The sequence below is a fragment of the Corvus moneduloides genome, chromosome 2 (genome assembly GCF_009650955.1).
Source record: "Corvus moneduloides isolate bCorMon1 chromosome 2, bCorMon1.pri, whole genome shotgun sequence".
Classification (NCBI taxonomy): domain Eukaryota; kingdom Metazoa; phylum Chordata; class Aves; order Passeriformes; family Corvidae; genus Corvus; species Corvus moneduloides.
In genome coordinates this window covers 83,042,170-83,064,396 of record NC_045477.1, presented here as the reverse complement: position 1 = coordinate 83,064,396, position 22,227 = coordinate 83,042,170, and the positions used below count along the sequence as shown (strand labels likewise).

Sequence of the window (22,227 nt, the reverse complement as noted above, 5' to 3'; positions counted from 1 at the left end):
ATGAATAAGGCAGCCTCAAGGGTCATGCATTTAGTGAACAAAATGGCTAAACAACAATTTGTAATTATCAAGCTTCAACTTGATGTATGGGAAGCTGGCCATCAAATGTGAGACAAAAAAATACCTACCCACAGGGAATAATGTGACACCATGCTTTCTGTTTTGAAAAACATGCTTAGAAAAGCAGCCGGTAGAATTAGATATTCAGTATAATTCATTAAATGCTGAAGAAAGGAAAAAAATGAAATAAAATTTAAGCTTTCCTAATTAAGTCAGGTCTCTAAATCAGGTGATATTACCACCATATTCTGTGCTCAATTCCCATGTAAACCTTCTGAAAAAAACTTCAAACTGCAGGTTTCAAATCACCATGGAATTTTGTTTTAGGATTATTTTATTATTTGTGCAAAATGTCAGTGAAAGTCCTGAAAGAATAATTGTAGTATGACTAAGACAGGATTGCAATCACCTGCACATTTTAACTAGATAAATTGATACAAGTACCTGAGAAAAATCCACTTGCAATGAAAAATTTCCAATTTATATCAATACATTAGTAATGTTTTGGATTATTTTGAGCATTTTAATCTGCTGCCATTTAAGCTTCAATAAGGTCTTCTAGCATATTGAATTTTAACAGGTGTATGAAAATACTAAATCCCTGTTTGAAGGGTGATAAAATATTCTCTCCAGCAAATTAAACCATGTTTTTACAAACAGAGAATGTCTTTACTTGTCTTCTATTTTCTGACTTAAGTTCTGGAAAAAGAAAAGAGCTGTTAGCAACAATGCAAGAGTGTTCCAGCAATACTGAATTGAAATTATACTTTTCTTACCATAGCCAGAAGCATGAGTATCTCATTATTTATTTTTTTATTTGTATTCATATTCACCTTGTTATATTTGTTTCAGAAGTGTAAAATTTACAGTATGTGGTTTCTTTTTGCAGTTTTATAGTGCAGCATCTCTTAAGAGGTTAAAATTTAGCGAAAATTTTGTACTCAAAATTGTGATTGATGGTGTGAAATAGTGGTATCCCTCTAAAGGAGTGTGTCCTCCTAGCAAAGTCTGGGAAGTTCTCACATTTTCTGCCCTGAATAAAGATCACTGAATCAGTTTGCAATAAGACAATTATAATTATTTTCAAAACATAACTGAAGACAGAATATATAACATATGAGATGATATGAAGTCTGCAATACCAGAATTTGCTAAGATAAATTATTAAGAGCTTACCCTCAAAGAAGAGCAGACCTTAAATAGCCAGGACTGTTACTGTGAGTTTTTTTCAGTTGCAAATACAGAGATGACAAGCATGATGACAAAAATGGTGACACTAGAGGCTAAATTTTGAGTTTGTATATTAAAGTGCTTTCTACACTGAAAGAGACAAAACCTAAAATAATTTTGAAACTAAGTGCTTTATAAGAAGGCACAGTATGGGTTTTGGAACAAATAGACCTCCTCCTTTTGCTAATGCCTCTAAATTGCATGTTTTCACATGGTTTCCTGATGAAAATCAATAGGCACAAGCTCACTGTTGCCATAGCTACTAATTTCACCCTTCTTTTGGCCATTACAACATGCCAAATGGACTGGCTTTCTCTCTAATACTAAGTATAAAAATATAGATGTTTGCTTTACTGTTTTTAACCAATCTGCCATCTCTTATTTTTGCACATCTTCTTCACCTGCACATATTGAGCCATGAGGAAGGACAGGGCCCCCTGAAGAAGGAATGGGAGGGGGAAACTGTTCAAATAGGTGTAAGGTGGCCGCTAAGAAAATTCACTGTATGGAGAACAAAACACATTGTTAGTGTCCCTGACTTCCATGCCCTGGTTTCTTTTGGAGTTTGAGGCCATGTGCTGACTGCTCTGTGTCTCAAGTTACAAAGCTGGGAATTCTGCCCTTCTTTTAAATGGGTCAACACAAGATGAAAGCCAGGCCCAACTGATCACAGCAGCAATAATCCCTGAGTTCTCACAAAACCAAGTCTCTGCTCCTAGCCTTGAGCTTGGAGAAAGTTCATTATGTGAAGTACTAGTTCAATCTAAGCAACACATATTAAGAAAAGATGAACAATGCAGTCTTAATTCTCTGATGAAGTTAAAATCTCAGTATCACTGCCACATTTTTACAGGACGGTTACTCTTCTCTCAGGGCATCACTGAGCCCTCATGACTGTGTCAGAAGGAAAACATAAGTTTATGCTGGTAGAACAGTTTGCAAGGATGTTACAGCAATGTCCTAAACCCCCTTAACTTAATTTGAAGAAGTAATTCCAATGATTGTAGAACTGCTTCTATGAATTAGGCCAGTGGAATTTGGTCCCTAAAATTTTGTGCACAAGCACCAGTTACAAGACAAGTGCATTATAATTCTAAGTAATAATTTGTGTGACACCACCCCTGTAACAGTTGGACAAGATGTCAGAACTGGCACTTTGGCTCATATATTCTACCAAACCTTTGCCAATCTTACGCTATAAATAAAAAGGTAGTTTGACTTCCATCATCAAAACAGCTCATTAAGTAACAGGGCATAAATACTCAAAGAAATTGACAGTCTTTTCTATAACACAAATTAATTCAGAAAATCACCATTTGCATAAATTTCTAAGTCTCGTCTTCACAGATGTTGATTCTGTCAGCTGGTTGCATTTCAAATTAATTTTAAAATAAACAGTGGGAGGTACACCTTTCAGCTTAAAATAACTTGCTCTAAAGAAGATTGCTTGGTGCAAAGCACATATTCATTGTGCACTGCTTTATTTACTTAAAACTAATGTTTTGCGTTGTACTGGACTTTAATGTTATAATGAAGTGCTTAAATTATATTGAAAGGCCATTTTATAAAACTATATGCTTTATGCACAACTGGTTTGGATGGAAGATTAGATTTTTTGATGTTAGAAGAATTTCTTCTCCACATTAATCTAGTGCTTGTATTAATGAGGAGTCCACAACATAGTATTGAAGGTATTTTTATACCTTGAAGAATTAAGTAAAATATGTATTTTCTAAAAGCAGTAAGCTGTGGCAGTTAAGTGTGGTTCAGAAGAAAGGATACTGCACTAGTTAAGTTATCCAGTCCCTCAGGTGCTTTTAAAGCTAGCAGTGGGATGTATTAATGTAGTGCCCACCTTATGCTTCAGCAAGGAGTGCCACACCAGCCAGGTGCAATGGCCACTGGCTCCAGGGATGCTCTGAGTGCAGCCAAATGACAGCTGCCTGGTTTAGCTTCAGCTCCCCATTACAGAGGGAACCTGAGACCAAGAAGCAGTGCTGAGCACTTTAAAATATGTATTCTTTAAATCAACAAAGGAGAAAAAGCTTTAGTGCTAGAATCCTTATCTGTGGTCAATAGAAGAATGGACAGGCAGTATCAGTGGTCTTCTGATACTGTTTAGTCAACTTCCTTCCTGCTTCCAGCAGACTTTCTCCAAGGCAAGCCCTGGGTACAGACATGGAAATTGTTCTCTCCAACTGGGCACTCCAAAAAGGCAGTGTCTTTTATGCAGTGCCTGCGTAACAAGATGCACTGGATTAGATTGTCCCTGCCTTACCCAGTCCTGTTACACCATCCTAGCATGCTTTGTACTTGCACGCCCTCCTTTGAAATGTTAGGCAGATAGCCCTTGGTGTATGCTTGATTTCATGATACAGAAACAGCATGTAGCAAGTCATGCCACATCCTCCTTATTATTTCAGATAATTTGAACCAGCTTCTTGTCACCACATATTAATGATTGTTAGCCATAGGGATCTCACATGGGGCCGAAACCAAGTGCTGTATACATGCACATGGACAGTCTTCTCTAGAGTAAATTTGCTTTCACTGCAGGTGAGAAGTCACAACCTGGAGTGGACTCCCTTAGGGGTGAGGGTATAACCTTAATGGTTCTGTTTGCATTGGAAGAAACTGCTAAGAGAAATAATTTTTTGGTTTGAAAAACTCTATAAACTTGATAAAGAGCCCAAGCGAAGTATTTTCCTGTGGTTTACAATAATAATAGAAACTTGAAGTCTCCCACCAGTTGTTTTTGCCAGCAGCTTTAAAAATAAATTAGACCCATTTCATTGTTTCCCAAGCACATAACTTTGTATAGCTACATGTTTTCAGCTTTTCCAGCACAGGTTTTAGCTTAGGGTAAGTTGATGTGAAGGGCTGTCTGGATACTGTTTTCTCATGGGTTTGACAAGAAGAATCCTCTTCTCTTTGTGCCATTGCATTAATGCATTAATCTGCTGCTGCTGGGCACACTGAGCACAGATCTAATATATCCTTGGAACTGTGTTAACATCTTGAATTCTAGGAATATTATTAGCTGTAAGCTGCACTGTTGATGTCTTCAGTTTCTAGCCCTTTTTGGTTATGCATAAACTTCAGTTAAGATACCAGCTTTGATCCTCACTGTCTGGGAAGAGAATGCTTTGGATGTCAGGCAAAAGCAAAAGAAACTTATACAATAGTTTGGCCTCATTGATACCATACTCAAATTTCTGTTTCCTAGGCAGTGTGCATTCCTCAGTGTCTGTATAGGATGTACATCTGCAGTTACACATTGCTCACATTGAGTTCAATTCTAGTTGGTGCTGCAGGCTCCAGCTGGGGTTTCAAAGGTATCTGGGTTCTAGGCTTATCTGCTTTCATATGTTCCTATGGCTAAATAAAGTTGTTTGAAACATTCCCATTATTTCCTATATTTTTGACATGTATACCTGGTCTCAAGGAATTCGAAAATGTTACAGAAGTTCCACAAAAAATGCTATTTACAAAATATAGAGGAAAAAGTCTGATTGGCTGAATCAAGAGACCTTGCTGTGTGTTGGTTATTCTCATCTGTGGAGTGCCTAAAACACTTCCGCTATCAAGATAACATAATTTATGGTCACATTTAATTGTAACACTTTATTATAGGTATATTTGTAGAGAGGGAACATGGAAGAAAAAGCATAATCAAAAAATCACAATACAATATAACATTCAAAACAATGATCCCTGATGCTCAGGATATTTAGCCTATTTTTTCAGCACTGAAGAAAACCAAAAAGTTCTTTGTATGGGCTAATGAAACTTGGACTATGTTACAAATTGCAGTTTACAGTTCTGTCAAAGACCAAGCTATTTATTTCTCCTTTAGCTCATGAATAGCCTTTCACTTGGCTTTAAAAGTAAAACACATTTGTTAAGGTTTAAAAAAGCAAACCAAAACAGGTGTTCTGCTCTGTAAAATCGGTTTTAGGAATGTGTCAATAAAACCGTATTAGTATAATTTGTTAATATGTTTGCAATTTTCTTTCTTGCAGGCATTCATGTCAATGTTTCAGATTCTCACACAGGAAGGATGGGTGGATGTCATGGATCAGACACTGAATGCTGTAGGACATATGTGGGCACCAGTAGTTGCTATATATTTTATACTATATCATCTCTTTGCTACTCTGGTAAGTTTTCACTTAAAATTTGTGCTGTGTTTCATTTACTTTTGAATTATTCTCATAGCTCTTGTATTTCTTATTATTCTCAGCTAGTTAAAACTAATTGTGGTGCTCATTTTTAGCATAGGTGGCTTTTTTAGTTTGTGGATGTGGTAGAATAAATTTACCCTTCAGCCATGTGACATGAGGTGGTGACCTTTGTTCTGCTGTGAGGTGTTGTTCTTCTTAGATCCAATATAATTGTTATCTATCTTGTACCTTCACAGCTCTAATGCTTTCAGAGTTAAGTGATTTTATTTATCATGTAGAACTGGTCTCCTCAGCTTTCATTGCATTCTCTTTGCAGCAGCAATTAAAGTGAGAAGTGTAAAACCTTAAGATACAAACTCTTAACTAGTCATCCCTACTGTCCTGTTGCCTGATACAAAATCAATGCATGGAAATGTGATATACTATTTGTGATATACTATATGTGATATAGTATATCAATCAATAAATGATGAGAATTAATACAGCAGTTCCTGCATGTAAACAGAAATGTGGATTATGTTAAAAAAACAAAAGCCAGTGTTTCTTTCTGTATGCATTTCAAATGGAATTATTACCTTCTTTTATAGAGAAAATGGGAAGGAAAACATCTCTTTGGTTATCCTATATCAATAAGGGCTTGGTACTTTATTTGAATACCAACACAGAGAAAATACCACAATCAGGAAAATAACCATTTTATGCACCCTTAATTCACTCCTACTATTGCTCATTTTGTGTTTTCCATTCACTGCAGGTTTTGATGCACTTACTCTTATTTTCACTTTCTTCATTCCATTTTCTTCCTTTGCTCAGATGTCTACTTACATAAGGTATTAACTGTATTTATACAATCTCCACCAGCTTGTATCTACTTCTTTTACATTACAGTGTATTTCACTTCTAAAGACTGAATAATTGGACAACAGTTGTGGATGTAATGGATTCCTTCATATGGATTGAATACTTGACCACTTTATAAATGGCAATAAAGTGCATTTCATGCTCTTAGAGCTGCTTAATCACATTAAAGTATAAGCCCAACAAATGTATGTATCAGAAAATACAGAGGACATGTAATTTGCTCACAAGGGTCAGAAAATACAACTTTTCATGCTGGAGTGATCTTTAAAACTCCATGGGAATTGGGGTTAAAAAGCAAAAGGGAAGTGAGCTTTTGGTCATGGATTTGAAAGCAGTTACTTGTATTGTAAGAGAATCTTATTGATGTTTTTTTTAATTCTTCATCAAGAACATTTTCTAATCAGGAATCCGTTTTTACTTCTTAGATGAGTATTAAGCAATTCCATGAAGTAAAATTGTGTCAAGTGACCTATCTGCTAAAAATTCATATCTTAGTTGAGAAATAATTTAGCTGTAAAAACAATTTTAGTATTCTACTTTATGTTTTCTATTTTGAAAGAGTCATCTGGGACTTCCAATTTGTTTACTGAAAGCACTGATTTTGCTAGGAGTGAAGTCACTTTTCGGTACACCATCCTCAGTCCTTTGGCAGGGAATTTGCATTTAAATGCACAGTTCTTGCTTTGCTCCATAAGGGTACACTTTTCTTCTCATTCACCTATGCAAATTCCACATGAATGAAGAAACCCTGCAAAGATAACTTTGCAGAATTATCTGGGCTTACAAAATTGTTAGTTTCAGTTCTAAGATCTTCCTCAGACCTTGGAAGGGAAAACTGTGTAGGACACAATTGTCTGTAGGCAAAAGAAATTTGAAAGAAAATAACATGGAACTGGTTAGGGAGCATGAAAATGGTTGGGCTGCTACTAAAACCAAAAAGAAGCATTCTAAGAATAAACAGCCATCAGTGAATAACAAAAATGAAATGAAGAAATTACTTTCATCAACCGGAAGAGGGGGGACAATTAGAATTGAGAATGATAATTGCAGGCATTTGGCATAGCAGACTGTAGAGACTTGGAAAGAAATTAATAGGTTTCACATTAGAAGGCAAAAGAAAACTAAAGCTCAAAAAAGACTCCGTCTCTTGGAAACAAGGACTGTCATTAGTTGAGATGGCGGCAGAGGAAGTTAACAAATAACAAGTTTGCATTTAACTTTTCTTTTGTGGTACATTGTCTTTGGTTCTTGTTGGAAAAAAGCAAAAAGGGAGTTAATGAAAGTCTTGTCTGGATACATATCAGTGCCTGAATCAGCAAGACTGTAAGGGGTGATACATTTAATGAGTACTGTATGTCTTTTTAGTATGGAACTGAACTTCCTTAACTGGTATGCTTTGAGCAGCGTGTACTGGAGTTTCATGGAATGACCAGGATGTCTGAAGAAGGAAAACACCATACTGTAAAATCTTGACGGAATTATAGCAAAACTGTTCATTAGCAACTAGGGATCAAAGTAGTTTGTGTGTGACAACCCATCCTTAAGATGAAGGAGGTACCTAAGATTCCTTAATGCTTGTTGGTCAAGAGGAATGACAAAAGTCAGAGGGTCCACAATCAATCAGAAAGTTCCAGTTGGCATGGAAATTAGTATGTTGACTGTAGTATATGACCTACTATATAAGCACAATGCGGTGGATTTTGAATAAAGAGGTAAGGTGAAAGGGAAGAGAGACATTCAAGAGGTATGGATGAATTAAATAAAGAAAGAGAGACAGAAAAGGAGAGAGAAAAAGACATCACTAGTCCTGTTTCCAGCGTTAATCCAGCTGGGGGAATGCTGAGCCTGGATTTGGCATCGATCTAGCAGCATCCATCTGGCTCATGAGATGTCCAGAATCCTGGGGATGATTATCCAGCTAGTAAGTGTAAATCCAGCTGTGTCGGTACGGCCAGTGGGATGTATGTCCAGGGTACTGGAGGGTGCTGCCTGGGCTTGGGGGGGAACATTTTAATGGACAGGTTTCTCTCTTTTTATGCTAATTAATTATCTTGCACAGTCCGTTCAGGCCTTCTGGAAATGGGTTAGAGGGCTTTGGAGGTCTGTGGTGGTATCAGGTCCCACCCTACAGTCCATGCCCATGCCTTGCCCATATCCATGTCAAGTCATTCTTGCGCTTGCACTGTACTGTGTTGTGTTTCAGCTGGTGGAAAAGTGCTGCCCTATCTCTGCCTCACCCCCATTCTCCATCTAAACCTTGTTCTTTCCTCTGGCATTTAATACCTATAGTTCTTGATTATTACCAATGATTTTTGCCTGTCATTACTAAAAGTCCTTGGCTGGCTCCACAGCCATCCAAGTGTTTGAGACATACATCTTGTTCTGGGAATTGAGTGCTCAAAAGGATCTCACTTTGGACCACTGTTCATAGGATCATTACAGAGTGGGCTTTAGTCATAGTAATTTTCCATCCTGGCCACAACTTGAGTCAGTAGCTTTCTTTGAAGGTTCAACAACAGAAATATTACTCCTCTTGGGCTGTTTTGCAGGCAAGAAAAATATTTTTCCCAGGCTGTTCACTAAACATCAGGTGCTCATTAGACACCTGTTAGTTCCCTGTTTAGGGAACAGTGTTTCTGATAAGCTCAAGAGGGGCTTAGTCCGAGTGCAGTTCATCAAGGCGTTTTCTAATGAGCATTTCTCAGATCATAGTGTCACTTGAGTGGCATGAGGGGGTGCATCACCACTGTCCATCCTGAAACTAAAGTCAGCTTCCCTGGGCCTCTATATCGTGCCAGGGATTATGTATTTTATCAGAATTCTGTCTTGTGTTGCTGTTCTGAATGCTGTCTTTTTTTCTACTGTTCGTAATAGTTGGATCACTGAAAATTATATGTTCTATTGTTTATGTGGCACATACAATTTGTCACTTTGAATAAGTGCAGGAAATTCTACATATTGCTAAAGCCAGCTTCCTGTTAAAAGAACATTGTTTTTTCGAAACTCTGACTTTTTTGAAAGTTATGGGCCAGAGTCCTTCCTATGTCTTCTGAACCTTTATAGTTCATGGAGGGAAAGAAAATCCTGCCTTGGAATAAGGTCCACACACTCAACTCAGATACAGTTTGAGTTCCAAACTCCTTGTCTGGTAAATGAACCCACTTAAATTTCATTTCCTATATAGATGGGGAATAAATTTCCAATATGACAGGTAAACTTACACTTCATTTAAAAGTAGCGGTGGAAGGATATGTTTGCTGTGGTTGTCACGCAGTGGTCCAAGACCACAGAAAAATTCTATGCCTGTACCTCTCTTAAAAAAAAGTTAGGTTACCTTCTGGTACCTCTCTGGTATATCAGAAATTGGTGCTTGCCTGTAGAAGCTCAGTGTGTTTGAGAATGTTTACATCAAACTTCAGAGACTAAAACCTTGGCAGTTGCTGAGAGCTGTTGACTTATGTATATATACATATTTACTGCCTTAATACAGAAGTTTTCTGATTATGTATGCTGATATATCCTCTGTCACCTACCATACTCTCCTAATTTTGTCTGCTTCTCAGCTATGTCAGTCACATTTTCAGTTTCTTTGGCCTCTGGTCAGTATCTGTAGACAAGGAAAATGTAATAATCTGATACTGATACACACTTTTTTTTCTCTCCCTGGGATTCTTCCTCCTAGAAACATATCTAAACAATATTTAATGTAGAGTAAATGGAGGTACATGATTTTCCTGTCCTGTGACATGAGTTTCCTATACATGTGATGCATGCAAATAACGAAGCAGCTTACTTTTCTTCCAAAGTGGAGTTAGCTACTTTTCACAGAGGCACTCTGAGCATAAAGAAAGTCCATAAAGTAAATGACTGTCAGGTGGCTAAAAAGTCACACCTTAATTGAAAACCACCTTAGCTTTACAAGATATTTTGGGATTTTGCTTTGCATTTATTTTACTATTATTATTATTGTTGTTGTTATTTCTGATTAATTTAATTTCCTCTTCATGTGTAGTACGTTTTAAGGAGTATATTGTTAAACATATATAATGCATTGATCATCAAACCTAGAGTTGAGCGTTTTTAAACTCATACTAATTGCATGGTAAGATAAAAAACAATTTACTACTTGCAAAATGGCTAGTAGATATACAGTAGCAGGTGATACTAGTTCAACAGATGTCAAAGCAAGAATCGTGTTTACATCAGCAGGGCCACCATTTTTCCGTATTATTTAACAGTACTTCTTAAGAAAAATAAGATAAACTTTAACAAATCATTTACAATTGTTTTGTAGATTCTACTCAGCTTGTTTGTTGCTGTTATTTTGGACAACTTGGAACTTGATGAAGATCTAAAGAAACTTAAACAAGTAAGAATGTTTTTATTGTGCTTGAAAGTATTTTCAATAAGGCATTTTACTTTTTGTGGCAAAAGATGGGAAACGTCTTCATCACAATGAACAAAATAGTACATGCGGAAGTGAATAGCAGTATTTTGTTAGATAGTTTACTATTGCACAACCTTAAGGGAAAATTAAGATATCATAAAAGAGATGTAGAAATTTGGTTTAGTAATCAATTACAGTCAAATTAGATACTCTTGTAATTAAAAAAAAAATTAAATCACAGCTAGGCCATCTTTTTGCTTTTAAACTAGTGAAAGATATCCCTGCCCATGCTTTGTGAGCACAGCACAGCTCCACTGCAGGGGAGGGTACCGGGAGAGGGTCCACAGTCAGGAAGCAGTAGAGCACACTCTAGGCCATGTATCAGGGGAGGGCTAAAGATGCTTGGAGGAGTTAATTTGCTTGATTGACTCTCCTCATTTGAGGACCAAGAAGCCATTCTCTCATGCTTTAAACCCCAAATGCCAATCATATAAAACAAATGTGAGAGTTCACATTGGCCTTTCTGACCCTGTGCACAAACCTCCAGAGAGGAAGGTATCCATAGCTTTTAAATAAATATATAGCTGCGCTTTAATCTGTACAAAGAGAAGCAAAGTCGTAAATATTTCCCTATTTCATGCATGAAATAGCATGAGCTAACACGTGGGAACTTCTTCTGTAATATTTGGCTTATAGCCATCATTTGTTGCTTTTGTTCTTGTTTTTGAATTATGTTCTTTCAGTCCTTGAAAAATAAGGACAGACAGCTGAGATATTTTACATTGGAGTTCTACATGACAATATTATGTACTTTTAATTTGTCTTTATAGAAGTCAATGCAGAAATTAATACTGCTTTTGCTGTTGCAGTATTAAATATCTGCATGTATTGCAAACTTGAAATAAATTAAAAGGACAAGTATTCTCTGCGACAATGAAACACACATACTGGATTTCAGTTGATCAGTTTACATAAGTGAGAGATCTTAGAGATGATTTTGGGATGGCAGGACACTCTTGAGTATGCAAACCGAGTAGGCCAAATCAAGGGCATTCATTTTTCTCTTTACCAGTCTCAAGAGGTAAAATGATCTGAAATGAAAAGGGCTCAGATGTATGGTAAGCAATGTCATATCATACTGATAATCTTACAGGAAATTTTTCATAGTGTCTGCATGAGTTAGGGGCACAAATCAATTTTCCAGACTGAAGAGCTTAAGATATGAAATCCAGTGGATTTCTGTGAAATGTAGCATCTTTGATTCATAAAGCACTTTAAAAGTCTACACCTTTGCTTATTAAATGGCAGCAGCAAGGCTTTGTGCTTCAGCCACCCGCTTTGGAAGTGGTGAACAGAAAGCAGTAATGAGAGGCCACCACTAGCGATGCTTGCCACATTTCAGTCTGAAATCTTGTTAGGAATTCTGTCTCTATGATAGCAATAGAGTACACTTAAGTAAAAGACATAAATACAATTTTAAAAACAATCTTTTAACTTCATAGCTTTGAGACTGCAGCAGCATAACTACATGAGAGTAGTACTGGGTCAGAATAAAACTGCTGCCCAGCCACCAGACCTTCTACTACCATGCCAATGACAGACTGTTTCCATGACCCAGGAGGGCATTTAACCAGAGCAGAGCACTTTACCATTGGACATAGCATAATGGTATATGGATTCTACATGCATTATAATTCATATTATACACCATTCTGATGCATAAAAATGTCCAAGGTGGCTGACGCTAGTTCACTTGTACTTATGTTTTTGAAATGTTCTCTTGAACAGTGGTGTCTCTTCAAAGACTATTACTATTACTATTATGTATTACTATTACATATTGAATGCATTCCCTTCTGGTATTTTATGCAAACGAATGTTATACAAAGTGTTGCATATTTTAAAAATGCCTAAGGTGAAAGGAGGTAAGGGGTCAGTTCCTGGAGTTCAGTGATATGAGATTACTGGAATGAATGTACAACTGATTTAGTGTCTAGAACAGAAAAGGTTTCCTGAGGGGTAAATGCAATGGTATCACAGGCTCAGTGGTGATGGTGAGTGTGCTCTACTGTGCTGAAATATTGGTTGTCTTATCTCAGAAGATAAAGCAAAAAGAGTTTTTAACTGAATGATATTTTGAATTCTCAACTTAAAAATGGAGTTTAAGAAGAAGCAGGATTGTAGGGTAATTGTTATATTTTAATCAAGACCATTTCTATAAAGAAATAAATCTGTATTGCTGCACAGAAAAATTTTTGACATCTGTAATTAAAAGATGAATGGTGTTCCAAGGGAAGAGTCAAGTAATTCAAGCTGTTAATGTAAAAGACATTGATTGGTTGAAAATGATGAAATTGTAATGCTCGCCATACTTGGGGATATATTTTTTCCCTGCCTTTATGGGCTGTAAAGCTCAACTCCTAGGGAATTTTCAGATGATGAAATACTGAATTATTTTCTAGGCAGGAAGGAGAATATATTTGTGCCAGAAATCACACCTACCTAATAATCCCTTTTGAGCTGTGTTCTTCTTAATTATGACTTAATTTCTTTCCTGGAACTTGATAAGAAAAATTTTATTACTTATCTTTCACATTATTGGGAAAGGACTAATTAGTTAATATTTGCAAGGTACTCTAGAATGTAAAATGATATGTAAACACTTGGTATTCATGTTCCTTCAGTAAATGTATTTAAATAGTATAAATAAAAGCAAAAATGCATGAAATTACTAGGAGAGTCTAAGTGAGATTATAATAGAATGTATTTAAAAGAAAGTGAACCTTTAGAATTAAACATGCCAGTGCAAATTTAGTTAAGGATATACATCATGATTTAATTTTTAATTACACCATTACATAATATTAATTCCAAAAGTCTGGCCTCAGTGCAAAGAGTACATAGAGCTCATTTTAATAAACCACTAATCCATTTATTGTACAGTGTGTGATCCTGTGCATTATTTATTGCACAGTATTCAGGCTTTGCTACAAAGACAAAACTATTAATCTCCTTTCTGTCTTTTTTATGGTACCCCTCATAAGTATGTAGAACAAACATAGAACTTGTGAAAGATTAATTTAAGTGATTTACTTAGCAGCACAGGCACACATAAGAATAGAATCTGCTTTTCCAAGACACCACTCAGCTGGTTTAAGACCAGAATCATTCTCTGTATCCTTACAGCTCTATTCATTTGCAGTACATCTCTCACCCTCTGCCACATTGCATCCTCTCATCTATGTCTGCCATCAAAGCTCAAGTGAAAAGGGTTTGCACTATAGCTCATAATCACCATCTATCTGTGCAATAAACTTGACCCTCTGCAGCAACCCAGACTGACCCTAACACACTACTTAGTCTCCAGGTATGACATTGATCCTGCTCATGTTCCCATGGGGCCCTTTTCTCTGGCGTTTGGTACATCAGTTATGCAGATGATACCAAACTTAGGCACAAGAAATCTATCAACTACGATCCTGACTTCCTTGTCTTTTAGGCCTGTCTTCTCTGCACTCTCCCTAAACTATTGCCCCAAAGTTAAAAAGAAACTGAGAGGATTTCTTTGATGTCTTTTGCCTTTTGTGATAAAGTTTTAACTTTCTTTTTAGAATTCATCACTCTTAACAGATTTTGAAGTATGACTTTCTTTTGCAGCAGCTGTTTTAATTTTTCCCATTATGTTTTCCATGTATTCACTGATTCCATTGTTACATATTTCTATCAATTTGCCTAGATATGAAATCAGACTGATTAGGTTCCCACTTCTCGTACTCTATCCTGAATCCCTTTTTTAAAGTTTGTCACATTTGCCACTTTCCTCTCACTCCAGAGTTTATTTAGGTGACAAATTATCTACCACTGCTGCATGTCAGCCTTGTTATATCTGAGATCCTTTAGAAGTCTTGAGAGAGTGCTATCAGGTGTTGGAGAGTAACAAATTGACCCTGTGTCAGTTATCTTCCGAAAGCTTTTCTCCTGACCTTTTTGAAGATCAGTCTTTGGCACAGTTTATGGCCTTCTTTGACCTTGTCTGTGGCCAACACTGTTTATTTTAATTTCTTGTTTTGGTTTTGTTTTTCAGAACACACCCAATTAATAGTCTGTTACTCTTTTTAGACATCCTGCTTTCTTTATGTCCTTAAAAGCTTTCTTATTAGATTTTATTTCATTAGAAATTAGTCCCTCAAAGTCTTTCATGATCTGCCATTATTTTTATACAAAAAAAGCTAGAATTTAAGTTGGGATTTTTTTTTTCCTCTATTCTTTGCTTAGCATATGGCTTTCTTTTCTGAAACATATCCATTTACTTTCAAGTCTTCTTTGCACTCCATTTGACGTTGCTGGTCTTATTGACCTTTTTGGAGTTTTTCTGTAGGTGGTGGATGTATTCTGTGCTTCTAAAACAGGATATTTAAAGCTACTCCATATACCCCCCCCTTCCCAGTTTCTGTCATTTGTCCATTCCTTTAAACTTCTTTTCAAAAGCTTTATGATTTTAAGTAATTAATTTTTTAATTTAAATTCAGTGTAATAGATGGATTTGACCTTCTACTTGTAAAGTAAAATCTGAATTTAAGAGCATTTTTATCACTGTTACATAATAGCTTTTTTGATATTTATGCCATGAAATAGACCTTGCTCAGTAATAAACCATGAGCTACCTCTTCACTTAGGTGTTCTCTGGCTATATTAGTCAGCAAGGAATCACTTATGAGTAAAAAGTTTCTCTTTCTTCTGCCCTTTTCTAAACATACATGAGGGTAAACAAAGGCTTCCCAATGTTATTACTTCTTGTCTTTAGGCCTTGAATACTATTTTGCATTTTGAAATTACTTTATAATCCTCATTTACACATGTGCGGAATATTTCTTGTATTTCGGGACACGGTTTCAAGGCACGTGGATTCTGTGCTGTTTGTATATGCATTTACCTTATTCACTGCATTGACTGTAGAGTTTCTGTAACATATAGCACCAGTCTTTTCACTGGTGCCATGAACTCTCCATCTGGATAATACGTTGCCTGTTCTGCATAGTCTGATTCTGTAGGATCCTACTGCCTGTTACTGCTACCAAGTTTCTGAGATGTGTTTTGTGACAACATTGTGGAGTTTTTAATGACAAATTCTAATTCAACCAAGGGTGTTTTAAAGTTTTATTATTAATATAAAAGCCTGTATGTGTATTATTCTTGTCTAGTTTTATGTCCTCTCCTTAATATGGCTTTATTTTTTACGTTTTTCTATTTCCTATCAGAATTTTATAAACTTTTAGATTCTCTTAGCTTTGTTCTGTATGGGAAAACTCGTGTTTGCCTTGTTGACTACTCCATTCTGGGCTTACTCTGCTGTTTTAGTACCTGCTCCTTTAACAGCCTTTGCAGTCAGTGAAGTTCCTTAAAAATGTTATGAAGATTTAAACACCTGGGTCAAATTCATCTCAGTTCACCAGTATATTATAATGTTGTATATGCAGTTTGAAATATTCATGTAGATTTCCTTCTCTAGTCACTGAAGAGTAGCAGATACTTTTGGAGGACAATTTTGAGAGACACACACTTTTTTAATAGGGCAGCTACAAGAAAACTTGAAGCCAGCCGTAAGATTATCCTCAAGCCACCCTCACTGTATGAACTATCTTTCCTTCATTTGTAGCATAGTCTGTAGCTTACAGCAGTGAAACCTGTATGGCACTGCTTCTCAAGCATATAATGCAGCTTTACTGAGAAAGCACGCGGGAAATAAGACTATTCTTTCTTTGGTCTGTTCTTAGATCTCAGAACCCTTTGGCTGGTCCTTGTCAGGAAAAGGGTACTGGACAGATGGACCTTTGATCTAACCTACTGTACTCATTCTTACACCCTGGTGTTTCATAATCTGAACAGGATTTCAGAAACAATTTGCAAATAGCATAAGGATGAGCCCATTGGTGGCTAAAGGCATGTGTGCCATTACTTCACTGTCTTATAATTCCACAAGGGAAAGAGCAAGCATCTCAAGCATCTCTGAGCATGAGCCATGGTCTAACTTCCTTGACCATGTAATCTTACCTCTGTAATCCTATTTCCTGGAATTCTACCATTAAAATATATTATATAATAAAATTCTAACAATATTTTTTTAACAAAAAATATTTTAACAAAATATAACATTTTGTTTGCCTTATGCTTATAACCCACCTTACCTCACTAACTTTGGAGGGTTTATCTTACAGTTTGTATCAGACAAGATTATTGTGTCCCTATTTTACTACTGGAGAATCAAAGCTGAAGTGACATCCCTGGGTTCATACACAAATTCCCAATATGATGAGGAATCAAAAAAAGTCTGGTTTAGGGCTTAGGCCCCTTGAGTCAATCAGGAACATATGTCCACTTTTAAATTGTTGAAATCTCACATAAGTGTAGTTCTTTGATTCAAAGAGAAAATCCCTTAAGGAAGATCAGATTTCTGTCATCACACATGTGCTGTCTGTGCTCACTAGTGCACACTCAAAACGTCATTACAGATGGCATCCATTACTAAAAATATTTTCCCTATGCTTACTACCTGGCAACAGAAATTCTTGGAGGAGTAAGCAACAATATGCAGTAGGGACATTTTTCTTCTAATTGAATTAAATTCACACACTTACCAGTGAAGGTACTTGTCAGATGTACATGCTCCTTTCCCTCCAGCTCTGCTCCACACCATGAAACATATGAGTTTTTCCCCCCTAAATCCATATCAAAGCAGGAAGTGCTGCAGAGGTATATTTATATGCAGAGGTATATGTGTGTGTGTGTGTGTATGTGTATCTACCTATATATCATGGTATATATCTATATCTACTCATACACAATTTTTTTTTAAATGAGTTGCCTTTAGAATTATATTATCTTGCCTATGTGCTTTGAAAAGTAACAGATTTTTGCCATGTTCATTTTCTCTCTTAAATCTCACTTTTAACTCTTTGATGTTGAAAACAGAAACTTTCATAAAGGAGATAATGATAGATTCTTGGCTATATTTTCTGTTGAGATAGACTCTTGTTTTAACAATGTTTAATGTCTGAACTCTTCAAGTTGATGTCAGTGGTTCCGGGTCACATTTTGAAATGCTTAGAAGTTTTGCAAAAAGGAGGTAGTTAACCAAACTTTAGTGGGTTTTGCAGAGCTTTCACAGCAAAAGCATAAAAGAAATAAAAGGAATCCATTAGGCAATCTGTCTCATAAGAAGGCACAATTGTAGTAGAATAAAGTAAATTAGGATTTGAGTGCCATCAAAAATGGCAGCACTATCATGGAATCTCATTCTATAATGCTTGGGGGTTTTTGGTGGTGGTAGTGGTGGTGGTGATGGTGATGGAGGCAATGGGGAGGTCTATACTGGGATCTACAGCCACCTAATTTTCCAGAATTAATGCAGCAGAGTATAGATGTCTTAGAAAAGAATTTTAAAAACCTAATAAATATTTATGTGTTAATCTTTCTTATCTTAAAATCTACTCTATTTTTTCTGTTCTTGTTGTCAGGGAAACATAGCAAAACTTAATATTTTTTTTTATCACTACACAGTTACTTTTCCTTTTTTGCTACTCAGATTAGAAAATACCTGAATTATAATAAGACTTTTGGTGGCCTACTGTCTAAAGGGATAGTATCTTATTTCTGAACATTGGTAAAGATAATTCTGGCATGTATATTCTAAATATGAATTTGACACTACTTCCCTTTTATGCAAGAATATGTAAGTGGAAGTTTGGTTAATTGTAGTCAAGACAAAGCAAGTTAGTCTCTAAAGGGATAGTGCTGAGTCCTACATTTTTCTCTAAAGTGCATTTGAATAAAAGTTTCAAATCAAATATTTATATTAAGTATAATAAAATATTTTTTATTGTTGCATGACTGATCACCACAGCATCCAGTTGTTTTTGGAAAACTCAGAGGTACTTGGTTGCTTGAAGAGTTGGACTCTTTATTAAATTAAAGTAGTATTTACATGCCAAACAATCCAAACTTACATCCCCAGAGCAAACATAAAATTTTCATACTGTGATTCCTATTGTATTCAGCTTTGTTTGTCTCTAAACTGGACAGAAGAAGCACAATTTGTACTTTTGATCCTAAATTCATGTGCAATCATTTGTTGATTTGCAATTATTACTTTGATTCCAGTGTCTGTGCTTTTCATTGCTAACTCAGAGCAATTGAATTCACATTTTTAATCCATGTAAAGAAACCTCCCAAGAATAGAAAACTTCATGCACTTAAATGCATTTATTTTTAGGAAAGAAGTAAGAGTATCTTCTGATATATACTGAAAAAAATAAATCATTATAATACTGTACACTTACACAGTAAACATAACAGAAGTTTTAATGTTTTTATATTTAATCCTACTCTCAGGAGTTTAGAAGCAACCATCTTCAAGTTTTTGAACACTTATATTCCAGGAAAAAAATTCTCATTCATTTAGATAAAGGTTGGAATTTTCTAAAGTGTCAAGGGACAAGATTCGTGTCACTTTGTTAGCCATGCAAAAAGTTAGGCATGTAGTCTAAGCTAGTCATCTGCACTTGCCTGTAGTCATGGTTACCCTCCAGGGAATGATTCATCCCATCCAAGTTGGGTGCTCTCTTTTTTCTGTTACAGGGGAAGTCTAGACAGTTAATTAGGCAAAATGCCTGATTTTCAGTGGATAAAGTTAAACTACATAAATATCCAAGTTTAATGAATTAGTAACCCATATTTCGTTGACATTTAATCAAATGGGTGCTTTCACATTAATGAAGCCAAAAACCATTGTGTGTAACAGCAGGCACCTTACTGAAGTGCCTAGGCTGGGATCCTAATTTAGGTTAGGGACTTAGATGATAATGGCAACAGAGAAGGATAAAAGTCAACATTCAAAGCTGGTCATCTCTCTTCACTCACAGCAGAAAACAAAGCCTGCATTTGTGAATTTAGGTTCATAAAGTAGCAGGTCCCTGGCACCGGCACTTCAGTTAGTTTTCTAGGGGTACGTGGCACAAATCTGGCAGGATCTTTTGTAGAGGTTCCTGACTTCCACCTGGGTTGGTTCAGAAGGCAGTACAGGCCCTGTCTCACTTGTGGAGCAAAAGGTATGCCGAGATGCAAAAGCAGTGTGGTCTGTGTGAAACCAGACATTCACCATTTGCTATGGGAATATGTCAGAAATGTGACTGTCATGTATTTTAATGTATCCTACTAAGGCTTTGTAGTTATGTTTGGTCTTAAAAGACAAAGATACAAATAATTGCTTCCCCAGAGAATGAGGCTCTCACTGCACTGCCAGTGATGTTGAGGATATCAGTCTTATATTCTCTGCAATGACATGTTAACAAGTGTTGCTGCATCAATATCAAGATATTGGAATTCCTTTTTTTTGAATTTACTATGTTTTTCCAGTAATATTCTTGCCAATATGCTTATCACCTTTCTCTACTCACCATCACCACTATGGTTCCCATTATCTCAGCTACTGCTCTTTCTCCTTCACATCCAGAAACAGTTAGTGCTGTCTTTTATTTACATTAGACCATACATTTCTTAGTGCCAATGATCACTTCTCCGTGGTCATTGTCGAAGGAGTTTACTCATCCATCCATTGTTAGAAAATTGCGAAACAACAATCTTTTTATTAGGAGAGCTTCCATAAATTCATGGATGCAGCATTGGTTTCCTTGAATCTCTCATTTTATTGTTATCTCTCATTTTTCAAGTTGGCTCTTGCTCTGGTATTTTTCACTCCTCTTTTTTGGACTAAAACATCCTTCTAATAATTCATAATCAGTGTTTCTGTGTCAGGCATATATCTATTGCTGAAATTCATGATGTGAAAGAAAGCTTTCACACAAACTAGGCTTCCAACATGACAGTCACCCTGACAAAGAGATAAAAATATTTTAATAGTGTTTTCTGGAATGAAATGCAGAACTCAGGTCTACATTAGCTTCCATTAGCTATTTTTTCTCTTGCACACATAGCACCTTTCTGCTTTCAGTGCTTGGGATGATTGCAAATTTTAACTCATTTTTAGGTTTGGGGGGTTTTTTTGTTGTTGTTCTGTTGAAATCAGATACTAGGAAGAGAAGGCAAAGGTTTTACTACTGACCTCTTGAGTATACGTTCATGATGATTGGTGAAGCAGTTGAACTGTCATGTTTATGCCTTTTCATTTTTTGTTTGCTTTTTTCACTATTTCTACATATTAAGCTGTGAAATTTGGTTTCCATGCACTCTTGCCCTTCAGATATTCATAACATCTTCATGTGAGTTCTAACAACTGAAACAGCTCACTTGTCTAGTGGAAATACATGTTATTTTTATAACTTCTGCTAGATGCTCCTGCTGCTTTTATATTATTGTCTGTAGAACAAATAAAGGGAGCAACCAGAACTAAGTGCACCGCTTATTTTTCTTTAACTTCTAACTGTGAGCTTCTAAGAATAAATATTTCTGCATTCATCCATTAGTTTCTGTCAAGAAGTCTTCATAATTAAGCCCCTATAAGAGCCTTGCAGAGGTGAGGACTAACAGAGAGGTGTATTCAGCAGAACTGTCATAGAAAGAAAATGAGTTAAAATCTGACTGTCAGCCAAACTGAAGTCCATGTTCTCCAGTACCCTGAGTGAGGCCAAGTTCTACCTAACCTTGGTTCTGGTAGAAGAAAGCTTGTCTAGTATGAAGGATAATTGAATTGATAATTCTGGCATCGTGGGATGCCAGAAGCAGTACAAAAATAAAAGCTTTTCCTTAATGTGGATTTGGAAGTCAAGCAAATATGATCAAGCTGCTTGCAATAGCTCTAGGAACCGAAACTGTTAATGCAGTCTGTTATTTTTAATCTTTGAATTGTGACATCAACAGATCTGCATCAAGCTTCTCTAAAAAGCCTTCCTGATGTTGGAAGAAAATTATTTTCTGGTTCAGTTCTAGGAGATCACTTTCCCAGCTCATTTCCTGAAGCTGCAGCTCGTATAGGAGTAGAGGAGTTGTAACAGATTTTCTCCATGAGAGCCATAATGTGATCTACATTTATATTTGGCACCACTCATATTTTCTTTTTGTTTCAAATGTGTTTGCCTTGAAAAACTGACTTGAAATCCTGTGATGCAGTTAAGTATTAGTGAAAATAAGTGGAAAAAATATTTGTGGAAACTTGTTGAAAGTTGCAATTTGTAAGAGATGGTACGGGTTTCAATACATACCTTTTTATCTTTAAGGTGTGGCTGAGAATGCATATTTTTATGCATATGTGTGGGAATTTTGCTGGCTCTCCCTTAGCTCACAATTATGTGACAATTTTGACTAAGCATGAGTAGGGGCAGGAGAAAGTCATAAGATCATTCACAATGGCATTAGAGAATCATTGGGGTTGGAAGTTCATCTGGTCCAATCCCCTTGCCAGGGCAGGGTCACCTGGAGCAGGTGACATGGGAACATGTCCAGGTGGATTTTGATTGTCTCCAGAAAGGGTGACTCCATGACCCCCTGGGCAGC

At 36.3% G+C, this 22,227-nt stretch overlaps 1 protein-coding gene across 7 annotated transcripts in view; it reads left to right on the top strand.

The window, feature by feature from the left end:
- The window catches only part of NALCN (sodium leak channel, non-selective), a 241,574-nt gene that overhangs the window by 141,782 nt on the left and 77,565 nt on the right, over nucleotides 1-22,227 (top strand). For all 7 annotated transcript variants that reach the window (XM_032100136.1, XM_032100135.1, XM_032100131.1 and 4 more), the window contains 2 exons: nucleotides 5,313-5,450; nucleotides 10,630-10,704. In XM_032100136.1, the coding sequence (XP_031956027.1) occupies nucleotides 5,313-5,450; nucleotides 10,630-10,704 (213 nt within the window). The remainder of the gene's footprint in view (nucleotides 1-5,312; nucleotides 5,451-10,629; nucleotides 10,705-22,227) is intronic.